The 26,816-nt window shown below is 32.8% G+C and overlaps 3 protein-coding genes, 2 long non-coding RNA genes and 1 other non-coding gene across 6 annotated transcripts; 2 read left to right on the forward strand and 4 right to left on the reverse strand.

The window, feature by feature from the left end:
* On the forward strand, positions 1-1,111 carry LOC123912741. The gene is made up of 2 exons (XR_006811457.1): positions 1-151; positions 750-1,111. It is a non-coding gene; the product is annotated as an uncharacterized LOC123912741 (long non-coding RNA).
* A 355-nt stretch (positions 1,112-1,466) lies between these two features.
* On the reverse strand, positions 1,467-5,623 carry LOC123912736 (ABC transporter G family member 1-like). Its single transcript, XM_045963294.1, has 8 exons — positions 5,264-5,623; positions 4,633-4,712; positions 4,066-4,536; positions 3,637-3,723; positions 3,406-3,531; positions 3,107-3,298; positions 2,891-2,977; positions 1,467-2,399 (listed from the first exon to the last, which is right to left on the reverse strand). Exons 1-8 carry the CDS (start codon positions 5,562-5,564, stop codon positions 1,740-1,742), a joined length of 2,004 nt encoding a protein of 667 aa, XP_045819250.1. The 5' UTR covers positions 5,565-5,623; the 3' UTR covers positions 1,467-1,739.
* Positions 5,624-7,986: 2,363 nt separating this feature from the next.
* On the forward strand, positions 7,987-15,629 carry LOC123912739. The gene is made up of 3 exons (XR_006811456.1): positions 7,987-8,035; positions 10,956-14,638; positions 15,502-15,629. It is a non-coding gene; the product is annotated as an uncharacterized LOC123912739 (long non-coding RNA).
* LOC123912737 lies at positions 8,401-10,502 on the reverse strand. The gene is made up of 2 exons (XM_045963295.1): positions 9,383-10,502; positions 8,401-9,274 (listed from the first exon to the last, which is right to left on the reverse strand). The coding sequence occupies exons 1-2, from the start codon at positions 10,305-10,307 to the stop codon at positions 8,904-8,906; spliced, it is 1,296 nt and encodes a 431-aa protein (XP_045819251.1). The 5' UTR covers positions 10,308-10,502; the 3' UTR covers positions 8,401-8,903.
* Positions 11,375-25,620, reverse strand: LOC123912738 (ABC transporter G family member 2-like). The gene is made up of 17 exons (XM_045963296.1): positions 25,075-25,620; positions 24,368-24,447; positions 23,802-24,272; positions 23,308-23,394; positions 23,075-23,200; positions 22,777-22,977; positions 22,535-22,624; positions 21,301-21,885; positions 19,858-19,880; positions 15,538-15,737; positions 14,747-14,826; positions 14,134-14,604; positions 13,970-14,056; positions 13,565-13,690; positions 12,855-13,049; positions 12,301-12,390; positions 11,375-12,031 (listed from the first exon to the last, which is right to left on the reverse strand). Exons 1-17 carry the CDS (start codon positions 25,322-25,324, stop codon positions 11,375-11,377), a joined length of 3,819 nt encoding a protein of 1,272 aa, XP_045819252.1. The 5' UTR covers positions 25,325-25,620.
* On the reverse strand, positions 23,594-23,719 carry LOC123919223. The gene has a single exon (XR_006813133.1). It is a non-coding gene; the product is annotated as a U11 spliceosomal RNA (small nuclear RNA).
* Positions 25,621-26,816: the final 1,196 nt, after the last annotated feature.

The raw sequence follows: 26,816 nt of genomic DNA on the forward strand, positions 1-26,816 counted from the left end.
CCTTAAAGAAAAAAAGGGCCAAATTGGTCCCTTAAAGACCTTGCCGTTAAACATTTTGGTCCTTTCCGTCCAGAAACTGTTAATTTTTACAGGTGGCGAACTGGATGCTTACGTGGCTGCTCACATGGGTGCTTACATGGCTGCTTACTAGGTAAATCATTTAATTTTAAAATAAAAACTTAAAGTTAAAATTTAAAATAAAAAAGATTATAACTTCTCTCTCTTGTTCTTCATCTTCATCATCAACTTCATCAAACAAACCCCAAAAAAGAAACCAAATCCTCAAATTAGAAACAGAAATCCCTAAAAACACCCAAAAAAACCCCAAATTCACTCAAACCACTTTCTAACCATAAATCAAACCCCAAAACCTGCAAAATAAAAAAATAAAAACAAAACAATTTCAAAATAAAAAGCTTAGATCCATTCTGATTTCTTATTCTTTGCCACAAATCCAACTCAAAACCAAACCAAAATCAATATAAACATATGCACAACTTTGCCACAAATCCATTCTGATTTTTTTTTTTGTCTCTGTTTCTCTTATTGTTTATGTTTTTTCGTTTGATTTGTGATGGATGTGGAAGATGGTTGTTGTGATTGTTGAAAGTGGAAGATGATTGTGAGTGAATAGGTGAAAATGGAGGTGTTTATGGTTACTGGTTTTTGTTCTCAGTTTCCTTTCTTTTTACTCTTTCAATTTCTCTGCCTGTGAATTTGTTTTTGAGTTTTTTTTTTTTGTTTTTAAGTGTTTCAAAATCTGGATTTGTGTTGATGAAGTTTATGAAGAAGACGGAAGGAAGGAGATGAAGAAAGGAAAATAAAACAAGGTGTTGGTAGTACATTATTAGATATAATAGATATTCAAGATCCAATGGTTTTTCTTTTGATAAGGAAATCCAATGGTTAATATTAAAAAATTATTGAAGTCTATGGTGGAGCACCTGAAGTGTTGGTCCACCTTATACTTTTGGGGTTAAAAGTTAACGGAAGAGACTAAAATGTTTAACGGCAAGGTCTTTAAGGGACCAATTTGACCCTTTTTTTCTTTAAGGGACCAATTTGAAACCATAAATTTCTTTAAGGGACCAATTAAGTAATTAAGCCTAAACATAATCATATTTTAAAATAATATATATTATTTAACTATATGTGATTATAGTTATCACAATCATTATTTTTTTATTTATAAAAATATTTTAATTATATATTTTAATCGAACCCGTGCAACGCACGGGTTTATTCCTAGTTATAAAAATAAAATAAAAATAAAAAGACCAGCCTTACTGCTTCAGACTCTCAAGAACACGTTGCTTGTCTGATTCCCCAACTGAATACTACTCCAAAAAATTCAATTTATTTATTTTTGGTTACAACCAAAGAATTCAATTCTATTCTCCAATGTTAAAATGTTTAACTTTTTGAATAAATAATTTCTATAAATTGAATGTTTAAAGAGTGTCCCGGACAAATAAATTGATCAAGGTTTATCTCAAGTAAATTAATATCCATCCATACAATACACTGAACGTCATTATATATTTTTTGGAAGCATGTGCATCACAAACAAATATTTATACAATTTTCATATAATTTTATTATACACAAGTTAACTTCTTGAAATTACATATTCACCGCGGCCGAACTCCAAATTATTAGAATTACATATTCATTGAAGCATATGCAACACTTGTATGCATCAACATTATCACTCTGTCCCTGGTCACAAGCCAAGCAAGCTAATCAATCTCACTGCTCCTAGTCACTTTAGTGAACCTAAAAATTTCTTGAGGACAATTAATAGCTGCAACAATAGGCTTCAACTTCTCAAAGCTCTTGATAATAATCAAAAACATAATTCTATACACTAGAGCCATTCCAACCAAAATAGTAAAATCCACCCACTTTGAGTAATTCATTTCCATTTGCCAAAAGTTTTTCAATATCTCTTCACCACTAACTATCACTTGATTACTACTAGTGAATATTAGACCTTGAAACTCATTCTTGAACAATCCTTGATATGCATATTTGTGAAGTGAAATATAGTGCAAAGGGTATTTCCAAAATGGCTTTGGTATATCACTTGGTAGCCTATAGAATCCACCATCTAACATCATTACTCCCAATATTCCAGTACCAATGATTATTCCCATTAGGAAATTTGGAACCATACTTGCAACAATCATCATGAGACCTTCAACTAAGAAGACAGATATAAAAAGCATAGATATAAAGTACACAAATTGTTCATGTCCTTGGTGAAGTCCAACTAGGTAATAAACCAATGTTCCTGGGATTAATGACATCAATAGCAAGAATGGAATTGCAGATAATGTGTTGCCAATGGTAAATGCAGTCACACCATAATGTCCATTAAGTCTCTCTCGTTCAAATACCTAATCAGAACACTAAAATATTAAGGATTGTGGCATATATTTACTAACGACAACTAGGCTAAATTGCATTTCTGGCTCTCTAATTTTCACAAACTTGCGATTTTGGCCCCTTAACATTCACAAATTTGCGATTTTGGCCCCTGACCAAGTCAACGCAAATGTGGCAACTTGCAAGTGACTTACATGTCGCGTCATCATGACTTGCCATGCAGACAATGACTCACATACCACGTCAGCATATGTGGCAAGCCATACTGATGGATGTGGCATTTGAGTCATTTTCCTCGTGGCAATACATGCGGAAATGACATGTGAGTGACGTGCCACATGTGTGTTGGCTTGGTCAAAATTAGTGGGGGACTAACCTTTTGCAAAATGGGCTAAAGTTAGGGGGACAAAATCTCAAGTTTGTGAAAGTTAGGGGGTCAATAGTGCTATTTTGTAAATTAAGAGGCCAAAATTGCAAGTTTGTAAAAAATTACTTAATTTACCTTCATATCTTCCACAAAAGAAGGGAATCCACAAACAGTTATGAATGTCAAGAATGTAACAACAAACACAAGCAATGAACCTCTAGCCTGAAACCATCAAATTTAATTTAAAATTAGCTTTTCACAAGATTATGATATAAAGTACTAGTTTATATTTATATACAAGTTTTGTGAATGGTAAGTTGTAAAACTCACTCTTAACACAACATGTCTTACCTGAATTGATTCACTGCTTGAACCAATGTGAAAGAACATTGTACCAAGACTTAAAGCCAATGCACCATAGATAAGTAGGCGTAACCAATAATAGCCTGCTTCGCGATACATATTCACGAAAGATCTTCTTGTTAGAATGAGACACTGAGTTAAAAAATCAGCATGTCTTTTCTTCTCCATTGTGTCCAAGACCTGCATCGATTTGTTCATCAATTTTTTTTGTGATCTTAGTTCACATGATTTCCATATTAAATTATGTTCTTTAATGATCACAACTCGATTGTTATCGGCTTACTCACCCTTTTTTTAATTTGATAAAGTTCTTTTTGAACTTGGTGACTAATTTGAGATGAATCATATGATTTAACAAGAATGTGAATTGCTTCCTCTGTGCTTAGCCCTCCACCTAGTCCTTTCTCAGGGTCCTGCAAATAATAAGTGATTATTATTTATTAGTATTTAGCTAACTGAAACCTGAAGCCAATTCCACTTTTTGCAGTTAATACAAGAACAATAAAAACTCTAATTACCTCTTCAAAATCATTGTTAATTGTTTTTACAAAGTGATCAGAAGGACTCTGGAGACTTGGGCAGGGAAAACCATTTGATGAAAAAAACTGCAGCAAAAAGTAAAAGTAAATTATTCATTGGTTTTCAATGGTAAAATTAAAAATTAATGTGTGGATAAGTTTTGTCAATCACGAATTGCGTAAATTAGTAGCTTGTTCAAAAAAATTTGGTCAACTAGGCAAGTAGCCTAGTGACTAGAATTTCACTTTTTAAAGTGAATAAGTCGGAGTACCAGGGTTCGAACCCCGGTCCCTGCATATTTCATGCAATGTCCCTATCAAATGAGCTACGCTCACGGAAACAATAGTGATTTGTTCAAATTTTTCTATGTTATAGCGGCTATTTGACAACACTGATGTGTTAAGTGGCTTGAAGAATCCATTTCCAACCTTATTTGCAGCAGAGACAGGTCCAAAGTAAACTGTTTTCCCAGAAGACAGAAGACAAAGGTTATGAAAAAGTCGAAAAATTACGTTACTTGGTTGATGAATAGATGCAATAATAGTCATTTGAATACCATCCTTTTTATTTAAACCAGAAATTCTACTCATAACATGATAAGATGCAGCACTATCAAGTCCACTAGTTGGTTCATCAAGAAAGAGAAGTCTAGGATGTGTTAATATCTCAATGCAAATGCTAACTCTCCTCTTTTGTCCACCACTTATGCCTTTAGATTTCCACCCTCCAATTCTTGTGTTGATTGAATCTTGTAGCCCCATTTCTTTGATTATGAAATCTGCTCTCTCTTGTTTCTCTAATTTGGACATTGAATCTGGTAATTGAAGTTGAGCTGAATAGTACACAGCTTCTCTAACTGTTAGAGTATTCAAAATTGTATCATCTTCTGTTACATATGCCTGATTTCAGTTAAGAGAGAAGCAAAAGTGATTATTAATGAAAAATGTACTATTTTGAGAAGAGTTTGTTGAGAAGCTAAGACAAAAAATTCTTACAGATGTTCCATAAGCTAGTGCTTGTTTGCGGCCATTTATTAGTATCTTCCCTGTTTGTTTTGTCTTAGAGCCTAATCTTCCTGAAAATTCATATCAAGTATAAGATATAATTATTGTGTTTCAAAAGATATGAACTAGTGAAATTGAGTTAAGCATGAACTTGCTTCTATGCAAAGTTAATTTGGCACACAGAAGTTTATTTAGAACTAGTGGGATATCCCTATAGCTATTTACATTTTGTAAATGAAAACAACTTATTACACAAGTCAAATAAATTGTGATGTTTTGAAGGTCGTCGTAGGATCTAGGTTTTCTGCAGTCATAACTTTCTGACTATACGTAGTTAGCCACATTTTGACCGTACAATTAAGATCGGATTTCTAAATTTCAATCTGCATATTATATATTATTAAAAAAAAAACTGCAATGTGATCTCATCGGACGGTCCATATGTGGCTAAGTGAGTGCAGTCACACTACACGCAATTCAAATCCATAAACTATTAGGCAAGAATTTTAGTATACACGTACAAAATATCTTTTGAGTGGCATTATTAGGTGACAATTATATAGTACAATTCATATATGAATTTCTACAAATTTGAGGCCAATGATACCATGAATTAGAATACCTGCTAAAGCATCAAGAAGAGTGGATTTGCCACAACCAGAAGGGCCCATTATAGCTAAGAGTTGTCCTGGTTTAGCATAGCCTTTTAGACCTTCAAGTATTGGTTTCCTTCCATTGTTTCCATTTGAAACAGTCACCCAAAGATCCTCCCATGTCAAGAAAATTCCTTCCACCTTATCATTTTCTACTGATTTGGTTGCTTCCACCTCAAATGTGGACTCAAATTCCACATTGGTTGGCAAAATTTTGGAGCTATTGTCTTGCTCATAATCATTAGCTTGAAGTTGAAGAAAAGAACTCATGGTAATAGTTATGTTGTGTGTGTGTGTGTGTTTGGCGTTTGGCCTATGCTATTAAAAGTGAGAAATATCATGCATTAAGGTGGTATAATAATAATAATAATATGGTCTCAATAATGTTCCAAAAGCTACTTAGGACTTACTGTATTAATATTTTGTATGTTATATAGCAACTGTTAAAAGAATTTAACACAAAGGTAGAATGCCAAACAGAAAATATGCCACTTGAGGAAATTTTATGATCGACAACATGATAAAGTAATTGGACAGAAATTACTGAGTCATTGTGATTGTCTGCTGCACTACTGACAATAAAAGTTACTGTGATGTGGGGAAATTCTACTGCACCTCATCTTTGTACCTACCTCCCAGTTATTATATTTCAATGGAAAAAATGTTATTTATTTCTACTTGGACAGTCTGTTTTACTGTAAGAACATTGAATAAAAATTACTTATACTGTTGACAGTTTTGCATTGAATAAAATATTGTCTCACAATGTGTTTATAGGTGCTGGACTCAAATTCAATTTCAGCATAAGACATGCTGACGGGTCACGTGAGTCGATATCCACGTTTGAAAGACATGTTGATCTGTCATGTGAGTCACTGTCCACGTATGTGTTAACTTGGTCAAAATCAATGATGTGCGGTATTATGCCAAGTGAATATCTAGCTAAAAAGTGTAGAAATGTAAGGTACTCAAAAAGGTTCTAGAGTTTAGACATTCATTCAAAGCACAGGAAATGTCCTCATCAGTCCAGAGAGCATACACATAATGTACAGCTTCTTCTTGTCAGTTCCAAAGAATTTTCAACCAAAAGAGCCACCGAATTGCATTATTTTTTACTGGTCCCAGTATATAATATTTTTAAAAGGTATATATGATTTTTAAGGAAAGATAAGTATAGTAAATGTGTTGAAGAAACAAAATGCCCAAACACATAGGGCACTTAAATGTTATATGTGAACAGTTGTTGAAGTTAGTTGAGTTCTCAGTTAATGGATATATGGATCCAAAGTCCAGACTGACATGTTTGATAATTGCTTTTGTCCTTCAAATTCCTCCAAATTCGCCAAAAATATATTTTTCGATCGTGTATATTTTACCTAGAGATATTTTTCAGTAATATTTTTTCTATTGAAAAATATCTTTAAATTGTGTATTTTATTTATCTGAGCAATTCGACTAGAAAAGAGCAGTTTCCAGCTCAACTCATATTTTTCAGTAGTCTTTTAATAGAGAAGAGCAATTCATGACATTTTTTGGACCTTGAACTTGAACCAACCCAAAAAAGTGTGTACTATAGGTACTGTAGCAATAGTTATTTTACTGATCGAACACTTTCGCTTGGAAGCTTGCTAATGAGATTCATAGTATTCGGAGGATGCTAGAAAATGACTGGGAGGTGGTTATTACTCACTCGCTGCGTGAGGGAAATGCTTGTGCGGATGTTTTGGCAAAAATGGGTGCTATCTCGAACTTGCCTTTGGTGAAGATCTCTACTCCGCCTAGTGATCTGTTGAGACCTCTTTTGGAGGATGCTTGGGGTGTAGAGTTTATTAGGGAGTAATCCCATTGTTGTCTTCTTTTCTTTTCTTCTCTTATGTAACAAAAAAAAAAAGACTCTCCTCAAATTAATACTAGTGTTTTTTTTTTTTCAAAAGATAACTATATTAAGCTCAAATTCATTAAAAATGTGGGGATAACTATATTCAGGTTCTGATTCTGCATATTACATACATTGTTCTTACCAACTTTAGAATCACATGAAAATCGACCTTAGTAAATCCTCAAGCACAACACAACTCCAAACAGTCCAACACCCCCCACAATTCCGTTAAATAAGCACTATTTATTTATTTATTTATACTTGTAAATAAACTACTTTTTTCTTTTCTTTCTATAACACTACTATTTACCCTCCAATATTCTTTTTTCCCCCTATCATGTAGAAGGATGTTTTATCTCTAGGCCTCCCATGTATCTTTTATAACCCCAAATTTTCTAATTTTGCCGTTGCTAATTTTCTAATTTTGCCCTTGCTAAAAACTTCGGTTCGCAGAAACCGAAGTTTTTTCTAGTTCAAATTCAGGGAAAATCCGGTTAACAGAAACCGATTTTTTTTTCAAGGCAAAAAAAATTCAGTTCGTAGCAACCGAAGTTTTTATTGAAGGGCAAAAAAGTAAAATCCGCGGGGGGGGGGGGGGGGGGGGGGGGGAGAACAAGGGGGCCTAAATAAAAAACATCATGTAGAAGTCTATAACATTAATTCTCGAATAATTTTGGTGGGCTGTCCAGCCAAGGCCCAAGTGAAGTATAAGGGATGGGGGTGCAATTAGAATAGATGATCTGGGAGAGAAAAATAGAGATTTTTATATTAACCCACTCATTCTCTCCTCTGTTGCATGCGCGCAAAAAATAGCATTTCCACCATTGCATCGTGAAGCTTTTCTCACTTTTTTTGCATACATGTGAGTTCTTCTCTACTTTTTGTGCTCCATCAATACTATTGGTGAATGATAAACTCGAAATTTGAACTAGTTATTGTGTCAATTTCTATTAACCTGTTGACATTTGAATATGTAATATTGTTTTCTATGAACCCTAAGTTATGATGATTAGAGATAATTTTTCATGAATCCGTAACGGATAAATAGATTCTAGGGACGAAACCGATAGAATCGAGTCTCAAAGTAGGAATTCTAATGAATTGAGTAGAATTCGGTACAAATGAGATTATGTAAACATAAATGAGAGAGTTTTGATTTTTGAGAGAAGAAGATAATTAATTGTTCATTCATGGATTGATTATCAAATGAGACTCAAGGCCTTTAAATACAACTCTCAGGGCTAAAAGAGTAAATAACATAAAATAAACTATTTATTTAAAATAAACTATTAAACTATACTTAATTCCTGTCACAATACCCTCCCCTTCAAACATCCTTGTCCTCAAGGATGAAAATTTTCAAGTTCCATGCTTAGGAGGTGAAGTCTTCCATTTCAGCAGAATTAAAGGAACATTAACACTTCCCCTTTCAATCATTTTCCTATGTAGAATAGCCACAACAAGATCATCATTGGCAGCAAATTTCCAAGTGTCATGCTTAAGTGGTAAATCCCTCCATTTTAGCAAAATCTTAGTGACAATAACACTTCCTCTGTTGACATAAATTGTTGAGAGTAGCAATTGTCCTCTAGGGATCATTTTCCTATGCAAAATAGTCAACTTTACAGCAAGGTTGACAACATCAAAGTGTGACTTTTGACATAGCTTCAACAGAAGCAGTTGGAGCAACCTAAGAAAATTAGAATTAGGAGAAGATGCAATAGAATTTATCATTGAGTCCCCTTGGATTTGAAATGGTTCCTTCCAAACTGTACTAATGAAGTATTGATTAAAATCACTAGTAACTCTTCAATGATATGTTTAATTCCACCAGCTTTAAAAACAAAATGTAATATTCTGCCCCTTGCACAGTCATTAAAATAGGAGTGAATATTTCCCAAAGAATATAGACAAACATCATGAAAAAAATCACTCAAGTAGCTCCAAGTGTGAACAAATTGTAATTCATGTGTCAACTCTTGGGAATGCTGCAGAAGAATTTTAATTAATCCATTAAAATAATCAACACTACCATTACTTTCACTTATAGCAGCCAGGTCTTGTAAATAACATTGCAATCGCCAGCTTGAACGCAAGAAATCTACAAATGCCTTGTGACTATCACCTTTTGGCATTTGATCAAACACTTGGAGGACAATAAGTAGAATTGGAAACAAATGCATATCTAAATGTTGTGTAATTGTGATACCTTCGGTAGTAACGCATAGAGGAAATTGGAGTGATGATTCTTGAACGGCAACCCAATCAGGTGGTTCTGGAGGTATTGGCAATGACACTCTTGATGGAAATTGGAACGAAATAAAAACAGAAGAAGTTGGAAGAAACAAAAGAGGAATCATTCCACCGGGATCAAAACATTTGAGATTGTCAAAGCTTAGAAGGACTTTTAGTTGTCGAACCATAACTGGAACCGATGCTGTCATGGTTGCTAGTTGGCTTAAAGATATGGTTTTCATCTTCTTCATGGACATTTCATCAAACACTTGAAGGGCAGGTTGCAGCAAACTATAGGCATCAATATTTGGGTTTGCAGTGAAACCCTCCTTGATTGACGGTGTCGAAACTACATTACAATGAGTTAAGAAAGAAGAGTCTCTGGCAATATTCTTCATCTCTGAATTTGAATCTGCGACTACTTTCAGTACTTTGGCTTCAACATGTGTCTTCTTTGTGTCCTCATTGCCGGACAACAATGAATCAGAGAATTCTGGTGTTGAATTTGTGACGGATGGAGATTTTGGTGGAATTGTGGTGGTTGAACTAGGGGTTTTCTGAATTTGCTCGTCTGTTTCTGGTTCATGAACATTTGTGTTGTGGTTGAATGTGTCTATACCTTGTGATTTAGGAGGAACTGTGGTGGTTTCGGTGGTGAGGGAATAAGCTTCTGCAGATTTAGAACCATGTCCCTCATTCATCTTCTGCTCTATAGGACCTTCATTGTCCAGTTCAGTTTTTTCTTCATTTTGCTTCATTATCATTTGAATATTTGTGTGATGAAGCAATTGATGTTCCACACTAAAAGGTTTATCGCATATGAAACATATACCCATTTCCATCTTTTCTTCCACTTCCTCAACATTCAAAATTTTCACCAATTTGTATTTCGCAGCCATTAACGCGCCAAATCGAAGGCTCTAGATACCAATTGTAACGGATAAATAGATTCTAGGGACGAAACCGATAGAATCGAGTCTCAAAGTAGAAATTCTAATGAATTGAGTAGAATTCGGTACAAATGAGATTATGTAAACATAAATGAGAGAGTTTTGATTTTTGAGAGAAGAAGATAATTAATTGTTCATTCATGGATTGATTATCAAATGAGGCTCAAGGCCTTTAAATACAACTCTCAGGGCTAAAAGAGTAAATAACATAAAATAAACTATTTATTTAAAATAAACTATTAAACTATACTTAATTCCTGTCACAGAATCTCCTGTGTTTGATGTCAAACCATTTAGGTATACTATTTTTAAGTCAATAGCATGGAATATTTTGGTGTATGTAGTTGCCAGGAAATTATGCATAACTTGAGAATTTAAGCTTTCTGATTTGTGAATTGATGAACACTTTGAATCAATTCACCTGCTGTGGATCACTTTGTGAATTGATTCAAGTAAACGCTAATTGGCTCTAGTTCCAGGGTTATTCCTTCTATATGAATTGATTCTCATATTTTATGAATAGATTTATTACTTTGAAAAATTATATTTAGCTTTCACTACAATCTCAATTGATTAATGTATGTGCTTTAATGGAAGGCCTCCGATGAATTGGGGAACTAGAGGCTGAGGGCATGGAAGGCCTCCGATGAATTGGGAAGACCCTATTCCTGCGGGGAAATGTGGATCCAGCTTGGGCAGCTGTGCGTATAGTAATTGGCAGGTTGGCAAAAGTTTTCTTATGTCTGATACATGTCACGATGATAATGAAACATGTTAATCTCTCAATATACATTATTATCTCTTTATATAGATACTTCCAACAAATATTGATCTGAATTTTTCCTTCATTATTGTAGAATTTTGGAAATTGTTGCTTTGAGTCATTACAATTTTAACATAGCACTCTTTATTACTTGAGCTAAACAACCCACACCCAAAGTACAAGTATAATATTTTAAGATGCATTTTTCATAATATTGTCATATATATCCCATATGATCTATGTGGAACATTATTTAGGGTTCATCCATATTGGTTCTAGAGAAAGTTTTTGCTCTGGGTCCATTGATGGTAGGAGTGGGTTTTGACTTCTCCTTGACCTTATTAATGACCAAGAATAGAACTCGATAAACAACAATCATTCCAAACATGATAACAAGATCAACCCACTTAGAGTGACCCATTTGCACATGCCATGTCCCAGTTAGTATATCTTTACCACTAACAGTTGTGGTACCTCCATCTTGATACCCAGCAAATGTTAAGCCTTCAAATTCATTCTTGAATGATCCTTGTATAGCATATGTGAGAAAGGAAATGTAGTAGCAAGGGTACTTCCATAATGGCTTTGGAAGATCGTTAGGATGTCGATAAAATCCACCTGTTAAAATTGCAAGTCCTTCAACTCCTCCAGCAATGATCACACCCATCACAAAATTTGGGAAGATACTCCCCACAACCATCATAAGACTCTCAACCCACATCATAATGGCAAATAGGATAGAAGCAAAGTATAAATAGTGCTCTAGTCCTTTGTGCAGTCCAGAAAGGTAACAAATTATTACTCCGGAAATGAGAGAGATCATTAGCATGTAAGGAATAGCAGATAATATGTTGCCAATTAGAAAAGCAGAAATACCATAGTGCCCATTCAATCTCTCTCGTTCAAACACCTAATGATATGGTGGAACGAACATTTTTAGTTAGAAATGAAATCAATATTGCAGATGCATTTGTATCCAAAATTATATAAATTGATATAACTCAATCAATATTGCCCATAGTTAGTTTTATTTTTCTTGTCTTCATAAATTGATATAACTCAATCATGTACCAAAAAAATTGATATGACTCAATAAAAAAAATTAAACAATTTTTTTAAAAAATAAACCTCGGAGTTCAATGCACTGAAGCTTCAATTTATGAAAGACAAGAAATTTACCTTCATTTCCTCAATCAAGGGAGAGAATCCACCAACAAGTGTCATGAAAGACACGAGTGATATAAAAAATGAAATTAGCGACCCTCTGACCTGAAACATACCATGAAGCATATACCATGTAAGAGGATAAAATTACAGTTCAAGTTTATAAATCACCAGAGTGTTAACAACATATTCTCTAACACATTTTTTGTAACACATTTTTTTCTGGTTGAAATTGACAGAGTCCAACTGAATTATGGTTCCATATAAGTATATGAATTTCAAATAATAAGGAATAATGTGTTAAGAGATTGTCTTACTAGCATATTTAGTACATCATTAACTAACACAGAGAAAGACTTTAAACATCATAAACATGAGAGTAAACTATATTTCATTACTTTGATACACATAAAAATAGTAAAGAAATATTTGTAAGGCCTTGTTCAACTAGCCTCATAAACACGAGAGTAAACTATATTTCATTACAACTAAAGACGTTTTATATTACGAGTGATATAAGATGTTTATTTCTCTTTTAAAGCATGCTTCATTATCATATCGTATATTACCTGAATAGATGGATTACTTGTACCGACGTGATAGAAGATAGAGCCCAGGCTTATAGCCGAAGCAATAAAGACAGCAAGACGTAACCAGTAATTGCTTATGTCACGATACAATTGCAGAGAAGATCTTTTTATAAGAACCATGCACTGAGTTTGAAATGGAGCATGGATCCTCCTATTCCTTATTGCACCCAAATCCTAGCACATACAATTTCATGAAACAGATAGTTAAATCATGCAGTTCACACTGTTTCTGTGGTTGACCATCTTGATATGTGGTCTTTGGTGGATTAATACTTAAAATTCACTCTAAACTCTAGCGACGACCCTTGGAAGTAGAAATTCATGGTCTTCCACATTCTTACTACTAAGATATAACCTAATATGCGCCCGTTCTACAAAAATAAGGAAAAGTTAATATGAATTGAGCTTTGAGACATATTTGTTTTCACTTATTTTTGTAAAACTGACATTGATAAAGTCACCACCTCAGCCATGAAGATGAGGAGGGCGGGAACTTCTACTTTCAGAAGGCAACATTTATCCTCGTTGAAGTTTCAAACGATTTTCAAGTATTGATCTATGCTTAACCATCTATCAAAGTGATCTCTAGCAGAATTTGCCTATAGAGCTTGATGTTGGCTTTGAAAAGTGTGCTATATTCTGTGTTTTTTTAGTCCAAGTCTAATTGAGTAATTTACTATGATACTTACACTTTCACTTATTTTTGTCACTTCGATCTGAACTTGGCTTTTAATTTCTGACGCCTTATAAGAATTTACAAGGATACCAATTGCTTCTTCAGTAATTACTCCTTTACCAAATCCTTCTTCAGTGTCCTGAAAACAAATTAGACGAATCAATTATGTTTCAGTTATTCAACTGTTTTTTCCTTCTAATCTAGAAGATTTTGTATATATTTAACTGTAAAATGTCACAATAAACAAACCAAATTAGCAACAAAAGTTTAGAAAGGAAAAACCTCTAATTCTACTGTTTGGTGACAAAGAAATTAGAAGTAAAACATAAATTATTATACTGTAGTATATGATACATCTAAAGTTCCCAGAGCTTTCAAATAAACACTATTTAAACTCAGGGTTTGCAGATATACATACCTGTTCAAAATCTTTGTTTATGATCCTTAAGTAGTGATCAGAAGGATTATAGAGAGTTGGGCAAGGGAAACCATTTGAAGCATAAAACTGCACGAATCAATGTCACTATGCATGTATTTAGTTAACTTAAAATCAATATGTGCTACAAGGATTTTATTCCTAACCTGATTTGCTTCAGATGCTGGACCAAAATATACCGTCTCCCCAGACGAAAGAAGGCAGAGGTCATGGAAAAGCTCAAAAACTTCACTACTAGGCTGATGAATGGAGGCAACTATTGTCCTTTGAATACCATCCCTTAGGCTCAAACTTGCAATTCTACTCATAACATAGTAGGAAGCCGCACTATCAAGTCCACTGGTTGGTTCGTCAAGGAAAAGGAGTCTGGGGTGTGTTAGGATCTCAATGCAAATGCTAAGTCTTCTCTTTTGCCCCCCACTTAGGCCCTTAGAACCGTACCCTCCAACCCTTGTGTTAATAGCATCTTGCAGGCCCATTTCTCTGAGTGTGATATCTGCTTGTTTCTTCTTCTCTGCTATGGACATTGAGTTTGGAAATTGAAGTTGAGCTGAGTAGTATAAAGTTTCACCAGCTGTTAAAGTTGACGGCATAGCATCATCTTGTGTTACATAACCCTGATAAATTTACATGGTGCATGGTATCAGAAAGGTCAGTAACAGTAACTACTATTTCTGCTTTCTAAAACAATTATTTTTCTCTACCAAAAGATTGTTGATTTTTTAGGACTTTGTGTAGTTTTCAAGAATTGTGTCTTACCGATGTTCCATACGCCAGTGTTTGTTTTTTGCCATTGATTAGAATGTTCCCTGATTGTTGTATGTTTGATTTCAATCTTCCTGCAACATTGCTCAAATCATATTACAATTGTCATATAATTAGCTTCCGATTACAGCTGAATTATGCTATACTTCCTTTTTCTGTCACATATAAACTGATTCTAGACTAATTTTACTTCTGAATTATGCTATACTTCCTTTTTCTGTCACATATAAACTGATTCTAGACTAATTTTACTTGGGGTATGTTTGGATGGAGGATTTTAGAGGGAAGGAGGGGACATTATAAATTTTTATTTTTTTTTAAATCAGTTAAGTGTGATTGAAGTTATATGATCATTTATCACATTCCTTGAACCTCCAAAACTCTCCCTTCCAAAACCCTTAAAAAACAACCTCCCAAACAGTCCCTTATGTCCAAAGTCCAAACATCAATGGAATTGGTCTTTCAACAAGCAATTCTAAATTTTTATTTTTTTTTAAATCAGTTAAGTGTGATTGAAGTTATATGATCATTTATCACATTCCTTGAACCTCCAAAACTCTCCCTTCCAAAACCCTTAAAAAACAACCTCCCAAACAGTCCCTTATGTCCAAAGTCCAAACATCAATGGAATTGGTCTTTCAACAAGCAATTCAAGGTTTAAAAAAACTAACATAATATTAACGCATAAAAGAAAAGTTATGACTGATAATAATAATATGCTATGAGACTCATACTTATTGGTCACACAGGCATGTAAATTGCAGTAGACTACTAGTACTAATCACCTGCTAAAGCATCAAGGAATGTGGATTTGCCACAGCCTGAAGGTCCCATTACAGCCAAAAGCTTCCCTGGCTGGGCATAACCTGTAAGTCCATGCAGAATTATTTTTCTATTCTTTCCATTTGTAACAATTGCCTCCAAATTCTCCCATGTCACAGTAATGCCACCCTTTTCTCCATCATGACCACCCATGTCAATTACACTAATTTCTGCACGACTAGCATATACTACAGATGGTTATTTATGGATAAATTTCTAGTCAGAAAATGATAAATTTTTGTAGTGTGAAGGAAGTTTTTCAACTATTATAGATCATGCAGCAGCATCCGGTAATTAATTGTGTCTGATTGAAGGGACATCACAGTTTATATGTAGGGATCGGGATTCGAACCCTAGACACCTCACTTCTTTACCTTAAAGGTGAAATTTCTAACTGATGGGTTACCTGACCCAAAAAAAAAAAGAAAAAAAAAACAAAAAAAATGTAAGGGTTCTTGTACGTTGATGTGAGTGATTCCCATATTTTGAATCGGAACACTGAATTCAATTTTTTGATTAAATTAGGACCAACAATGTCAACTTCAATCCATAAGTATTTTTGTAGTGTTCCCATATATTTGGGTCCTTATAAATATGAAAACTTACATTTTTATGGTCTAAATTGACAAGTAAACCTCCTCAATTTTGTGAGGAAAAAAAATACAGAAGGGTGTCTGTCATTTTAACGGATATTAAGGTGAGTGTAATTTCTCTAAAAATTAAGAGTGGTGCGGTTAGTATTTGTTTAAAAAGTAAGAGGATATGTGTGTCAATTAAACATATCTTATGGGAGATGATGGTAATTTTCTTTTAAAAGAATCTAGTATCATTCTATAGATTTTGTTCTGCAAATATTAATTAGCATTCGTACCATTTTTAAGGAAAGTAGTTAGTAGTTGGCCTATTGCATGTGTTATTAATTAAAAAATACAGAAGGGTGTCTGTCATTTTAACGGATATTAGATTTCAACACCAAAAAATATTCAACACCCACTTTTTCACTCCACATCATTTTCTCTTTCTTCCACCTAATCATTCAACACACATTCAACTTTTACCTTCTCCAATGGTTTTTATATTCAACACCATACCCCACCACTTTTTCTACCCCACCACTTTCTATTTCATATTCTTATTTAAATTTTAATTTTTGTTTTTATGATTAAATAACATTATAATTATCGATTAAAATTAAATTAAAATAATACACTTAACAAAATTTATTTAAATTTTTTTTTTATTTTCTTAATTTAAAATGCAATACATCATACAAATAACGTAATTAATACGATACAAATTAACTTAAAATGCAATACAACACACAAGTTACATAATTAATACGATGCAAACTAACTTAAAATACGAAACAACACACAAATACGAAACTCATCTTTAATCCTGAAACATTCCAAATTTTGTCCATATGTGCTTCACTAGATCTGCTTGCAATTCGTGATGAGCTTTTTTATCACGGAACTCAGATCTAGCACGCACATGATTTGCAAAAGCGGGTAATACCTCGGTTGAATATGGTCGCGGTGCACTAGATCCATTTTACTAAAAAAAGATTAAAACTTCAAAAGAAAGACTAATTAGAAAGTTAATAATAGATTAAGATAGCGAAAAATTTGGTTTTTTTTCTGTGTCCAAATGAAATGAACCAAGTCTCTATTTGTAGAGAAAAAAAAATCACGAATTTTGGTATAAAAATTAAAAATTAAAAAATTAATTTTCAATGAAATAATTGAGTTCAAAGAATAAAAATCATAAAAATCGCCCGCCCCAATGAGAAGCAGCCACGTGGCCTGCTTTATCCACAAGATGTTCTCTCTCCGCGTGAAACATTTAACCAGATGCATCTTCCGCGCGTGTTGCGCACGCGCCAGACAGGCCAAATAAAAACGCGCCACGTGGCTGCTGAAGCAGGTTTCAACTGTGTTGAAAATTTTCATCATCTCTCTCTGCCATATCAGATTCAACACTTGCTTGCAATGGTTTCAACAGACTTTTGCATATTCAACACAATGGATTCAACACCATTGTGGGTAGTCTTAAGGTGAGTGTAATTTCTCTAAAAATTAAGAGTGGTGCGGTTAGTATTTGTTTAAAAAGTAAGAGGATATGTGCGTCAATTAAACATATCTTATGGGAGATGATGGTAATTTTCTTTTAAAAGAATCTAGTATCATTCTATAGATTTTGTTCTGCAAATATTAATTAGCATTCGTACCATTTTTAAGGAAAGTAGTTAGTAGTTGGCCTATTGCATGTGTTATTAATTAAAGAACCTCCAAATATGGATTTAGTTAATTGTCCCGGATCAGTTTGTGTGTTAAGATAATCACCACCAAGACTTCTAGTACCATGTGTCGTATTGTTTAGGCCAATAGTTAGGTTAGCTCAATGGATGTCAGGCATGTATAGTACAGGTATATGACAAATATGTTCTTGAAAAAGTGGTCCAATAGTATGGATTAAGATATCAAAAGTTATATATAGGACGATCGGTGTTAGATCCTTGCAACTAGGACTGTTCATGGTTCAGTTTTTACCGAACCATAATAACAGTTCAATATAACCAAACTGAAGTGCAATGTTCTCTCTTAAATTGAACCGAACCAGATAAATGGTTCAGTTAACCGATTCTTAGTTTCAAACAGAACTGAACCGTTTATATGCAAATTCAGAACTGAGATTTAGGAAAAATGACAGATTTGTTGAACATGAAAATCAACTATTTCCTTGCTTAGAATCAAATTAAATATTCATACTTTTTTTTTACTCAAAAACAACAATGTTCATTCATTCATTCAAATATATAGAAAATACATCAATCACAATCATTACATATTCAATTTCGCTAAAAACTAATAAGGATGAATCTGCAAACAGGCTCACAGCATCCGAGTTAATAGCATAAAACGGCCTAATGTCTATGACAAAGGCTACAGTTGATATGACAAAATTCAAATGTCCGGAATAGTCATGCATTCGGATCTGCAACGTTGACGACGCTAAAGTTATACTGAATTTGGATTGAAGCAAACCTGCAAATCTGAATAAAAACAAAACACCATACTAAGACGGGATAAATAAAACACCATACTAAGACGGGATAAAACAAAACACCGCACAAAGACGGATTAAAACAAAACCAGATGAAAAAATCTTGAAGAAACTCGAATGAAACTTAAAAATATGTGAATATTATCACTTATTTAAATAAAAAGAAATAAAAAAATCAAGAAATTGATTCTAAATCACCCCCTCTAATTGATCAACCAAAATAAAAAGAAATATGAAGGTGTGAGTGTCGGCCGAGAGGAGGAGAAGGAAAGAATTAGCACAGATTGCTAAATTAAATATTCATACTTCAATAAACTAGAAAGGAATGAAAATTAAAAGGGGGAATATGAATGAATTTATGAATCTGGATGGGATTCAATTTTTCATATATATATATATAGGGTCAGGATCAAATGATACAAATTAATTTGACACTAAATGTTACACTTTTTAATAATGTTTTAACTGATATAAATTTTATAAAATTCACCGTTGAATTGAAAGTTTATATCATATAGATCATTTGTGTAAAATTTTAGACAAAATAATTTGATATGCTATTGCGACACATAAAGATTAACGACATATAAAAAAAGACGTAAACCGTTAATTTTAATGCATCTCAATAACATATCAAATAATTTTGGATTTGTCTGAATTTTTACATAAATGATCTATATGATATAAAATTTCAATTCAACGGTGAATTTTATAAAATTCATTGTAAATAGTTTATTTGATCAAACTAGGTCATTTAAAAAACGACGTTGTTTCATCAAATGTATCAAAAGCATTCAATGTTTTTATTTTCGGATTGACATCTATACTATATATAAAGATGATACATAAGTTTTGGTGTGGACTTTTCATAATACCAACAATATCTTGAATTTTTTTTAGTAGCAACAAAAATCTTTTATTAACAAACTCATCATAACATAAGACATGTCTTTTTTTTAGCAGCAAAAATATTTTATTAACAAACTGACCATAACAAAAGGCATATCTTTTTTTTTGGACATAAGTTAGATACAGGCTGGCGCGGAACACACCTGCCTGACCCGCTAGCTGGCTAATAAAAAACTTATATTTTTCGATCTATAATTTCTCACTATTGGATTAGTGATTCGTGAAATTTGATAGGACTTCTTGTAATTGAACCAAAGTCAAAACCCAAGGGAACTAGATAGCTCAGGAGAAGATGACTCTAAAACAACCTTAGGAGAGTTCGAGGAAGTTCCTAATTTGGCCAAAATATCTGCACACTCGTTCCCCTCCCGGAGAATGTGGTCAATAACAACATTCCAATCTCTACGAAGCAATTGACGGATGTTATGAATCTCGTTAGCAAAAGTATGAAAATGCGAAACTCCATCTTTGATCAACGAAACCGCTTTCAACGAGTCAGGGTAGCAAACTATACTCCTGTAACCGTTATTCCAACACAACTGGAGTCCATGCAAAATAGCCATGATCTCGGCATATAACACTAGGCAGCGATGGCGCACCATAAAAGCTTTTCAGAAAAGCCTCGGAACGGTTACGAATAAGCCCTCCAAAACCAGCTGTTTGTAACGACCCAACATGCTCCCATCAACATTAAAACAAACTGGGCTTTAAGAAGAGAGAAATTATCCAAAATTGAAATAATATTTATATATTTTTATGTTTTTGTATTGATTAAGTAATATTTTTAATTCGTCAAAAAAAAAAGCAATATTTTTAAATATTTAATTATCCATGAGTGCATTTCTGTTAACTTTGTTAGTCGTGTGAACATTATTAACCGAGTTATCCTCACAAGGGAAAGGACTAATTTATTACAATGATAGTAATCTTTTTAAATATAAGATACAAATTTAAAATCTAAAATAAATGTAAGAATCAAACATGCAATTAAATATAGATAATAATTTTAGGGTTTCTTTTCATTAAAAACTGTTGATGTTTTATTGTCAATTATTATGCCCTTGGTTAGAAAATATATATGGATCATATTATGTAATTCATGATAAAAAAAAAAAATAACATGGAAATAAATAAGAGTATTTTGAAAGATAAAATACACTAAAAAAAATTGAAAATTAAAAATGTTGGTCATAGTATTTTCACTTTCAGCATTAAATATGGAGGATAACTGTTGCATACCTTGTTACATACTCCCTCGTCCCAAAATATAAGCAAATATGAGTCAAAGGAACTTGATGTATTTGGTTAAAGATTTGAACCAAATACATTCATTTTTGTTGATCAATTTTTGCTTATATTTTGGGACGGAGGGAGTACCTATATAATATCATTTTCTTTTACACCTGTCTCAATTATGAATTTATTACATCCTTTATTATGTTAGCTCTTAAAACATATCTACAAATATTTACACAATTAGATGTGATTGAATATATGTTTAAAAAAATTACATTGACAATATATATATATATACAACTTAAATCATCAAGTATTTTAAAACTTTAATTAAAAAAAAATAGATTAGAGGAGATATACACACACACACCTATCAATATGACAAACATCTATTATTTTAAAAATTAAGATTAAACTTAACATTTGTCAGAATTCTGAAAGTAATTTGAGTATCCTTAGTTGATTGATCATGTACAAGTGAAACTTTATTCTTAAGGACCATTTATGACTGCAACAAAATTCTTAAACTTCTCCTTGCACTTAGTGATTACCAAGAATAGAACTCTATATAATAAAATCATACCAAACATGATAGCAAGATCAACCCACTTAGAGTGACCCATTTCAACATGCCATGTCTCAACCAATATTTCCCTACCACTTACAGTTTTGGTCCCTATCAAAATTGTTAACCCTTCAAATTCATTCTTGAATGATCCTTGAAATGCATACTTAAGGAAAGATATATGGTATAAAGGGTATTTCCATAGTGGTTTAGGTAGTTCATTTGGTAATCTATAGAATCCACCAGTTAAAATCATTAGTCCTTCAATTCCACCAGTAATGAACATTCCTATTACATAATTTGGAGATATGCTTCCAACAACTAACATAAGACTCTCAACCCACATCACAATTGCTAATAGTAATGAAGTGAAGTATATAAAGTTTGCTAGTCCTTTGTGCATTCCACAAAGATAGTATGCTATTCCACCAGGAATTAGAGAGATCATTAGCATGTAAGGAATAGCAGAGAATATATTGCCAATTAGAAAAGCGGTAACACCATAGTGTCCGTTCAATCTCTCTCGTTCAAATACCTGAGATGTGAAAAAACATTTTCATTTAGAAAAGGGCCGGTGCAACACTTATTGAGGTCTAAAGCAGAATTTAAAGCAAAAACTTGACAAAAATTATAGGTCTTTCTACTTGTGAGACATCTTGTTTGTTGTATTTTTGTTTCAGCTTAAACGTGCATGATAAAAGACAAATTTTTGGGAGGCCTGAAGTCTTTGCTTTATCAGCTTGAGCTTTAGGCTGACAATGATTTAGATATTGCTAAACAAATTACCTATTGCTCTTTCATTGCTCAATCAAGCCGGCCAACTATATGGCGGTTCAAACCCTTACTTTTAGACTGACCGACGAAATCACTACTTAGAAAACTTGCGTCATTAGACTTGCAACGATAAGGCAGTTCAAACCCTTACTTTAGGCCGACCGACAAAATCATTACTTTAGAAAACCTGCATCATTAGGTTTCCTAGCATGATCTTTATGCAAATGCAACATTTATTTTTGTAAGGTCCTTAATCATTCAGTTGTCTGTCTCACTTTAAATAGACCTCATATTAAAGATTACTTTCGGCCTTAAACGGGACATGTGCTCAAGTGCAATGTAGCAAAAGTATAAAACTAAGCTTAAATTCATCTAAAATAAAAGCACATATATAATGACAGAAATTTTACCTTCATTTCCTCCAAAAGTGGAGAGAATCCACCAACAAGGGTCATGAAAGTAAGAACTGAAATAAGAAATGTGAGCAGAGAACCTCTCCCCTGAATACATGCATGAAGAAACTTTAGTTACTAGTTATGTGTTATTATTATCAACATCAGATACATTAGTTATTGAATGTACCTAAAAAGTGAAAATATATGACACCGGAGAGAGTACCAAATTTGTTTAATAAGAATAATCTTTATCTTACCTGAGTAGATACTGATCCACTACTTGAACCAATGTCATGGAAGATAGAACCAATGCTTATAGCAATTAAAATGAAGACAACTAAACGGAGCCAATAATTTCCAATGTCGCGAAACAATTGCAAAGAAGATCTTCTTATAAGAACAAGGCATTGAGTGATAAATGCAGCATGGATCCTCTTCTTCCCTATTGCACCAGAGTCCTAAACTCATGCAGAAAATGTTAGTCTTTCATGTTATATTCTTTTTAGTGATGTTATATGCTTAGTGTGAGGAAGAGGAATGTAACATGAAACTTACACTTTCACTTATTTTTGCCACTTCTTTTTTAACTTTGGATCTAATTCGAGACAATTTATAAGTCTTTACAAGGATATCAATTGCTTCTTCTGTTGTTACTCCCTTACCAAAGCCTTCTTCAACATCCTGTATAAACAACAAAATGAATCATAAGTTTCAATTTTTCCACTGCAATTTCTTAATTAGAAAGGTAACCTTTGAAATAAACACTAGCCAAACTAGAGTTTGCTTACCATTTCAAAATCTTTGTTTATGACCCTTAAGTAGTGATCTGAAGGATTATGGAGTGTTGGACAAGGAAAACCATTTGCAGTAAAAAACTGCACTGAATCAAGTGTCACTATATATGCTGTCAATTAAAAAGTATAGACACAATAATACAACACATACTTAAACATAATATAATTTTCAAAATTTATAAGATACAATAATATTTAGAGTAAAAAACAATGTTAAAATGTAACACATATAGTTGGTAGAAAATTAATATGATAAACAGAACTATTTTTTTTTTTTTTATTGAGGGTCGGCTTGGCGAGCCAACCCTATAATTTCACAAAAATAATGTCAGCCATATGTCTTGATGGCCATACAGCACTCACCAACAAGGATGAGCGTGGCATAATTAGCCAACTGACCCTTTTTTTTATAAACAGAACTAATCAATTCAAGAGAATCAAAATTTTGAAATTAATATGTACATTTTATACGGATTTTAGTTCCTAACCTGGTTTGCATCATAGGCTGGACCAAAATATACAGTTTCACCTGAAGACAGAAGACAAAGGTCATGAAAAAGTTCAAAAACTTCACTGCTAGGTTGATGGATGGATACAACAATAGTCCTTCGAATGCCGTCGCTTAAATTCAAACGTGCAATCCTGCTCATAACATAATAAGAAGCTGCACTGTCAAGTCCGCTCGTTGGTTCATCAAGGAAGAGAAGTCTCGGGCGAGTTAGAATCTCGATGCAAATGCTAAGTCTCCTCTTTTGTCCACCACTTAGGCCTTTAGAACTCCATCCTCCAACCCTTGTGTTAACGGCATCTATTAGACCCATTTCTCTGAGTATAATATCTGCTTGTTCTCTCTTCTCTGTTATGGACATGGAATCTGGAAATTGAAGTTGAGCCGAGTAGTATAAAGTTTCTCCGGCCGTTAATGTTGACAGCATAGCGTCGTCTTGTGTTACATACCCCTAATTTCAAATGGAGATCTTAATGAATATTCTAACATAAAACAGTTATATTTTTTTTGGGTAATAGTTTGTATGTTCTTGGGAATTTCTCTTACTGATATTCCATAAGCCAGTGCTTGTTTGTGACCATTGATTAGAATATTTCCTGTGTGCTTTAGGTTTGAGCTTAATCTTCCTGCAACATTGATAATATCAAGTGAAAGTTATTTGTTTCTACATTGATTATATCAAGTGAAAGTTATTTATTTCTATAATATAACACACATATCATATACATGGAAAATGCTAAACAGTGAATTTAATTTTTATACACTGTTGTAATAAGTTTACACTGTCATCAAATTTCAACCAATGTGTGACTTCAGAAGTAGTTATGATTAAAATCAAACATTTTTAACTATCTAATGATTGTGATTGATTAACAAGGTAAAATATCTTTACACAGATAATTCTAAGGTAGTTTCATATGACTATAGATATGTGAGATTGCTTCTTTAACAAGTAATTCCCAAAACAAATTTATAAAAGTATCGAAAACTTCAAACATTTGTCTAAAATGATTTAACTTCTCCTCAAAAGCAATGGCAAGCAATGGCTTGAAGATTAGTTAGTACATCAAGATATCATAATCAGGATTTTTAAAAGTTCTACAATTAGGTCGCAATTTGCAGCCGCTTTTTATGAACACAGCAACTACCTAGTACCTACTGTGATTTAAAACATTTACTATCTAATAATAAGCACATGCAAATGGCATTATCAGAATTGCAATAGATTTAAAACATTTACTATCTATAGTGACCTGCTAAAGCATCAAGAAGTGTGGATTTTCCAGAGCCAGAAGGACCCATAACAGCCAAAAGTCTTCCAGGTTGAGCATAACCATTAAGATCCTGCAGAATTGCTTTCCTTTTTTTGTTTCCATTTGGAACAGTGACCCTTAATTTCTCCCATGTCACTGTTATATTTCCCTCCTCATTCCCTCCCTCAACATCATTTCCACTCATTTCTTTTGACTTAAGTAACTCTCCAAATGTGGTCAAATGAACCATTGGTTGAATAAGCTATTTATGAATACTTATTATGATCATGGAACTGAAAAAGAAGATATGAAAGTCATGTTAATTTTCTGCTAAGTTATGATAATTATTCAGTCCAATATAGTGTATGATAAAAATGAATGGCGATTTAAACAATTAATCCTTTCCTAGAGTTCATAGGAAAAAACGACAAGAAGATTGAGCTTGAACTTAGAATGGTACAAACTACATTCATTGGATGCACAACAGCAATTGGACAACTGTTGCCGTACATGTTTATTCTCTTTGTCTTCTCTCACCATGCATGCATTTATCTATCTATATATAATTAAGTTCTTTCTTACACGATTAGCTACAAATTAAATTGGAGGGCTATAACTATAACTTTGTATAATGACCTCCACACATGTCACAGCTTACGTACCTGATTATTTGAAAAATATTTTAATTTAGAATCATCAACCCTACACAATCTTAAACATCATATTTCTTTTATTTATAAATGTATTTTAAAATGCGAGAGTCTTAGCATGGATGTCCCTCATCCTAGAGACAAGACATCTTGAATGTGACGGGAATTGTCTCCTAGTTTGGGGTCAGTTCTGGCATCGACTGATTTCAACCTTTTTTTCTATTGCAGTTGCGGGAGTATTGTTTATTTGTTTAAGTGAGTCTCACCACTTTAAAAAAATATTAAATGCATTTCTTCAATAATTCTATAACATTACTAATTCATTTAAAATAAATTAAGTGAGACTTTACAAAAATTGAAGAGACAGTACTTCCAATAAACAACCTTTTAAGAGCATGTTTGTTACAATATTTTTTAGGAAAAAAAATCACTTTATAAATATAATTACTTTTAAAAATATTGCATCTGTTTATTACAGATTTTTTTAAAAAAAAAATCTAAATCTAAATATAATCATAAAACAACTTCAAATGATAAGCTATTAAGAGTAGCTTATCATATAATAGAATTGTTTTAGAGAAATTTCTTAGCTATAATATATATGGTACAAGAAAAAGTTAAAGTCAAAGATAGAAACTTTATATTAAAAAAAACAAAATTTAAACTTCAAAAAGTTAAATATATTTCCTTAACCAATTACGTCAAAATTCATTAGCATTTTCTAAAAAAATTTTACTTTTGTAATCGGATACAAGTTGATTCTTCTTTTCATGAAAATCTAAAAATTACTCTATAAAAAAAATATTCAAAAAATCTCATTTCAATTATTTCATATTTTAATTATTACCAATCATCAAAGGAATGAAAATCCTAAAAATTCAAACACCTCTAATTTTATGAAACAAGCTTATAAACTACTATAATAAGTCATAAACTAGCTTATTTGTGTTATCAAACACACCCTTATTAGTAGTTAGCTAATAAAAATAGTTTTTGGTGATTAGATAACTAATATATCTAATTTATAATTAAAAACAGATACATTAATTATTCAATCAATCTAAAAAATGAAATTTGCTTATATTTAAAATC

Source organism: Trifolium pratense, linkage group LG3 (assembly GCF_020283565.1).
Source record: "Trifolium pratense cultivar HEN17-A07 linkage group LG3, ARS_RC_1.1, whole genome shotgun sequence".
NCBI classification, from domain to species: Eukaryota; Viridiplantae; Streptophyta; class Magnoliopsida; order Fabales; family Fabaceae; genus Trifolium; species Trifolium pratense.

What these genes read in the sequence shown, in the direction of transcription:
- LOC123912736 (XM_045963294.1), bottom strand. Translation starts at nt 5,564, where the DNA reads ATGAGTTCTTTTCTTCAACTTCAAGCTAATGATTATGAGCAAGACAAT. An exon ending in CACTAGCTTATGGAACATCT is followed by an intron (nt 4,537 to 4,632) that starts GTAAGAATTTTT and finishes AACTGAAATCAG; the next exon opens with GCATATGTAACAGAAGATGA. An exon ending in CAAGCAGTGAATCAATTCAG is followed by an intron (nt 2,978 to 3,106) that starts GTAAGACATGTT and finishes TGATGGTTTCAG; the next exon opens with GCTAGAGGTTCATTGCTTGT.
- LOC123912737 (XM_045963295.1), bottom strand. Translation starts at nt 10,307, where the DNA reads ATGGCTGCGAAATACAAATTGGTGAAAATTTTGAATGTTGAGGAAGTG. An exon ending in TCTATGCGTTACTACCGAAG is followed by an intron (nt 9,275 to 9,382) that starts GTATCACAATTA and finishes AGGCATTTGTAG; the next exon opens with ATTTCTTGCGTTCAAGCTGG.
- LOC123912738 (XM_045963296.1), bottom strand. Translation starts at nt 25,324, where the DNA reads ATGGTTCATTTGACCACATTTGGAGAGTTACTTAAGTCAAAAGAAATG. An exon ending in ATTCCTTGATGCTTTAGCAG is followed by an intron (nt 14,827 to 15,537) that starts GTGATTAGTACT and finishes GCAATGTTGCAG; the next exon opens with GAAGATTGAAATCAAACATA. An exon ending in CAAGTAATCCATCTATTCAG is followed by an intron (nt 12,391 to 12,854) that starts GTAATATACGAT and finishes GGTATGTTTCAG; the next exon opens with GTCAGAGGGTCGCTAATTTC.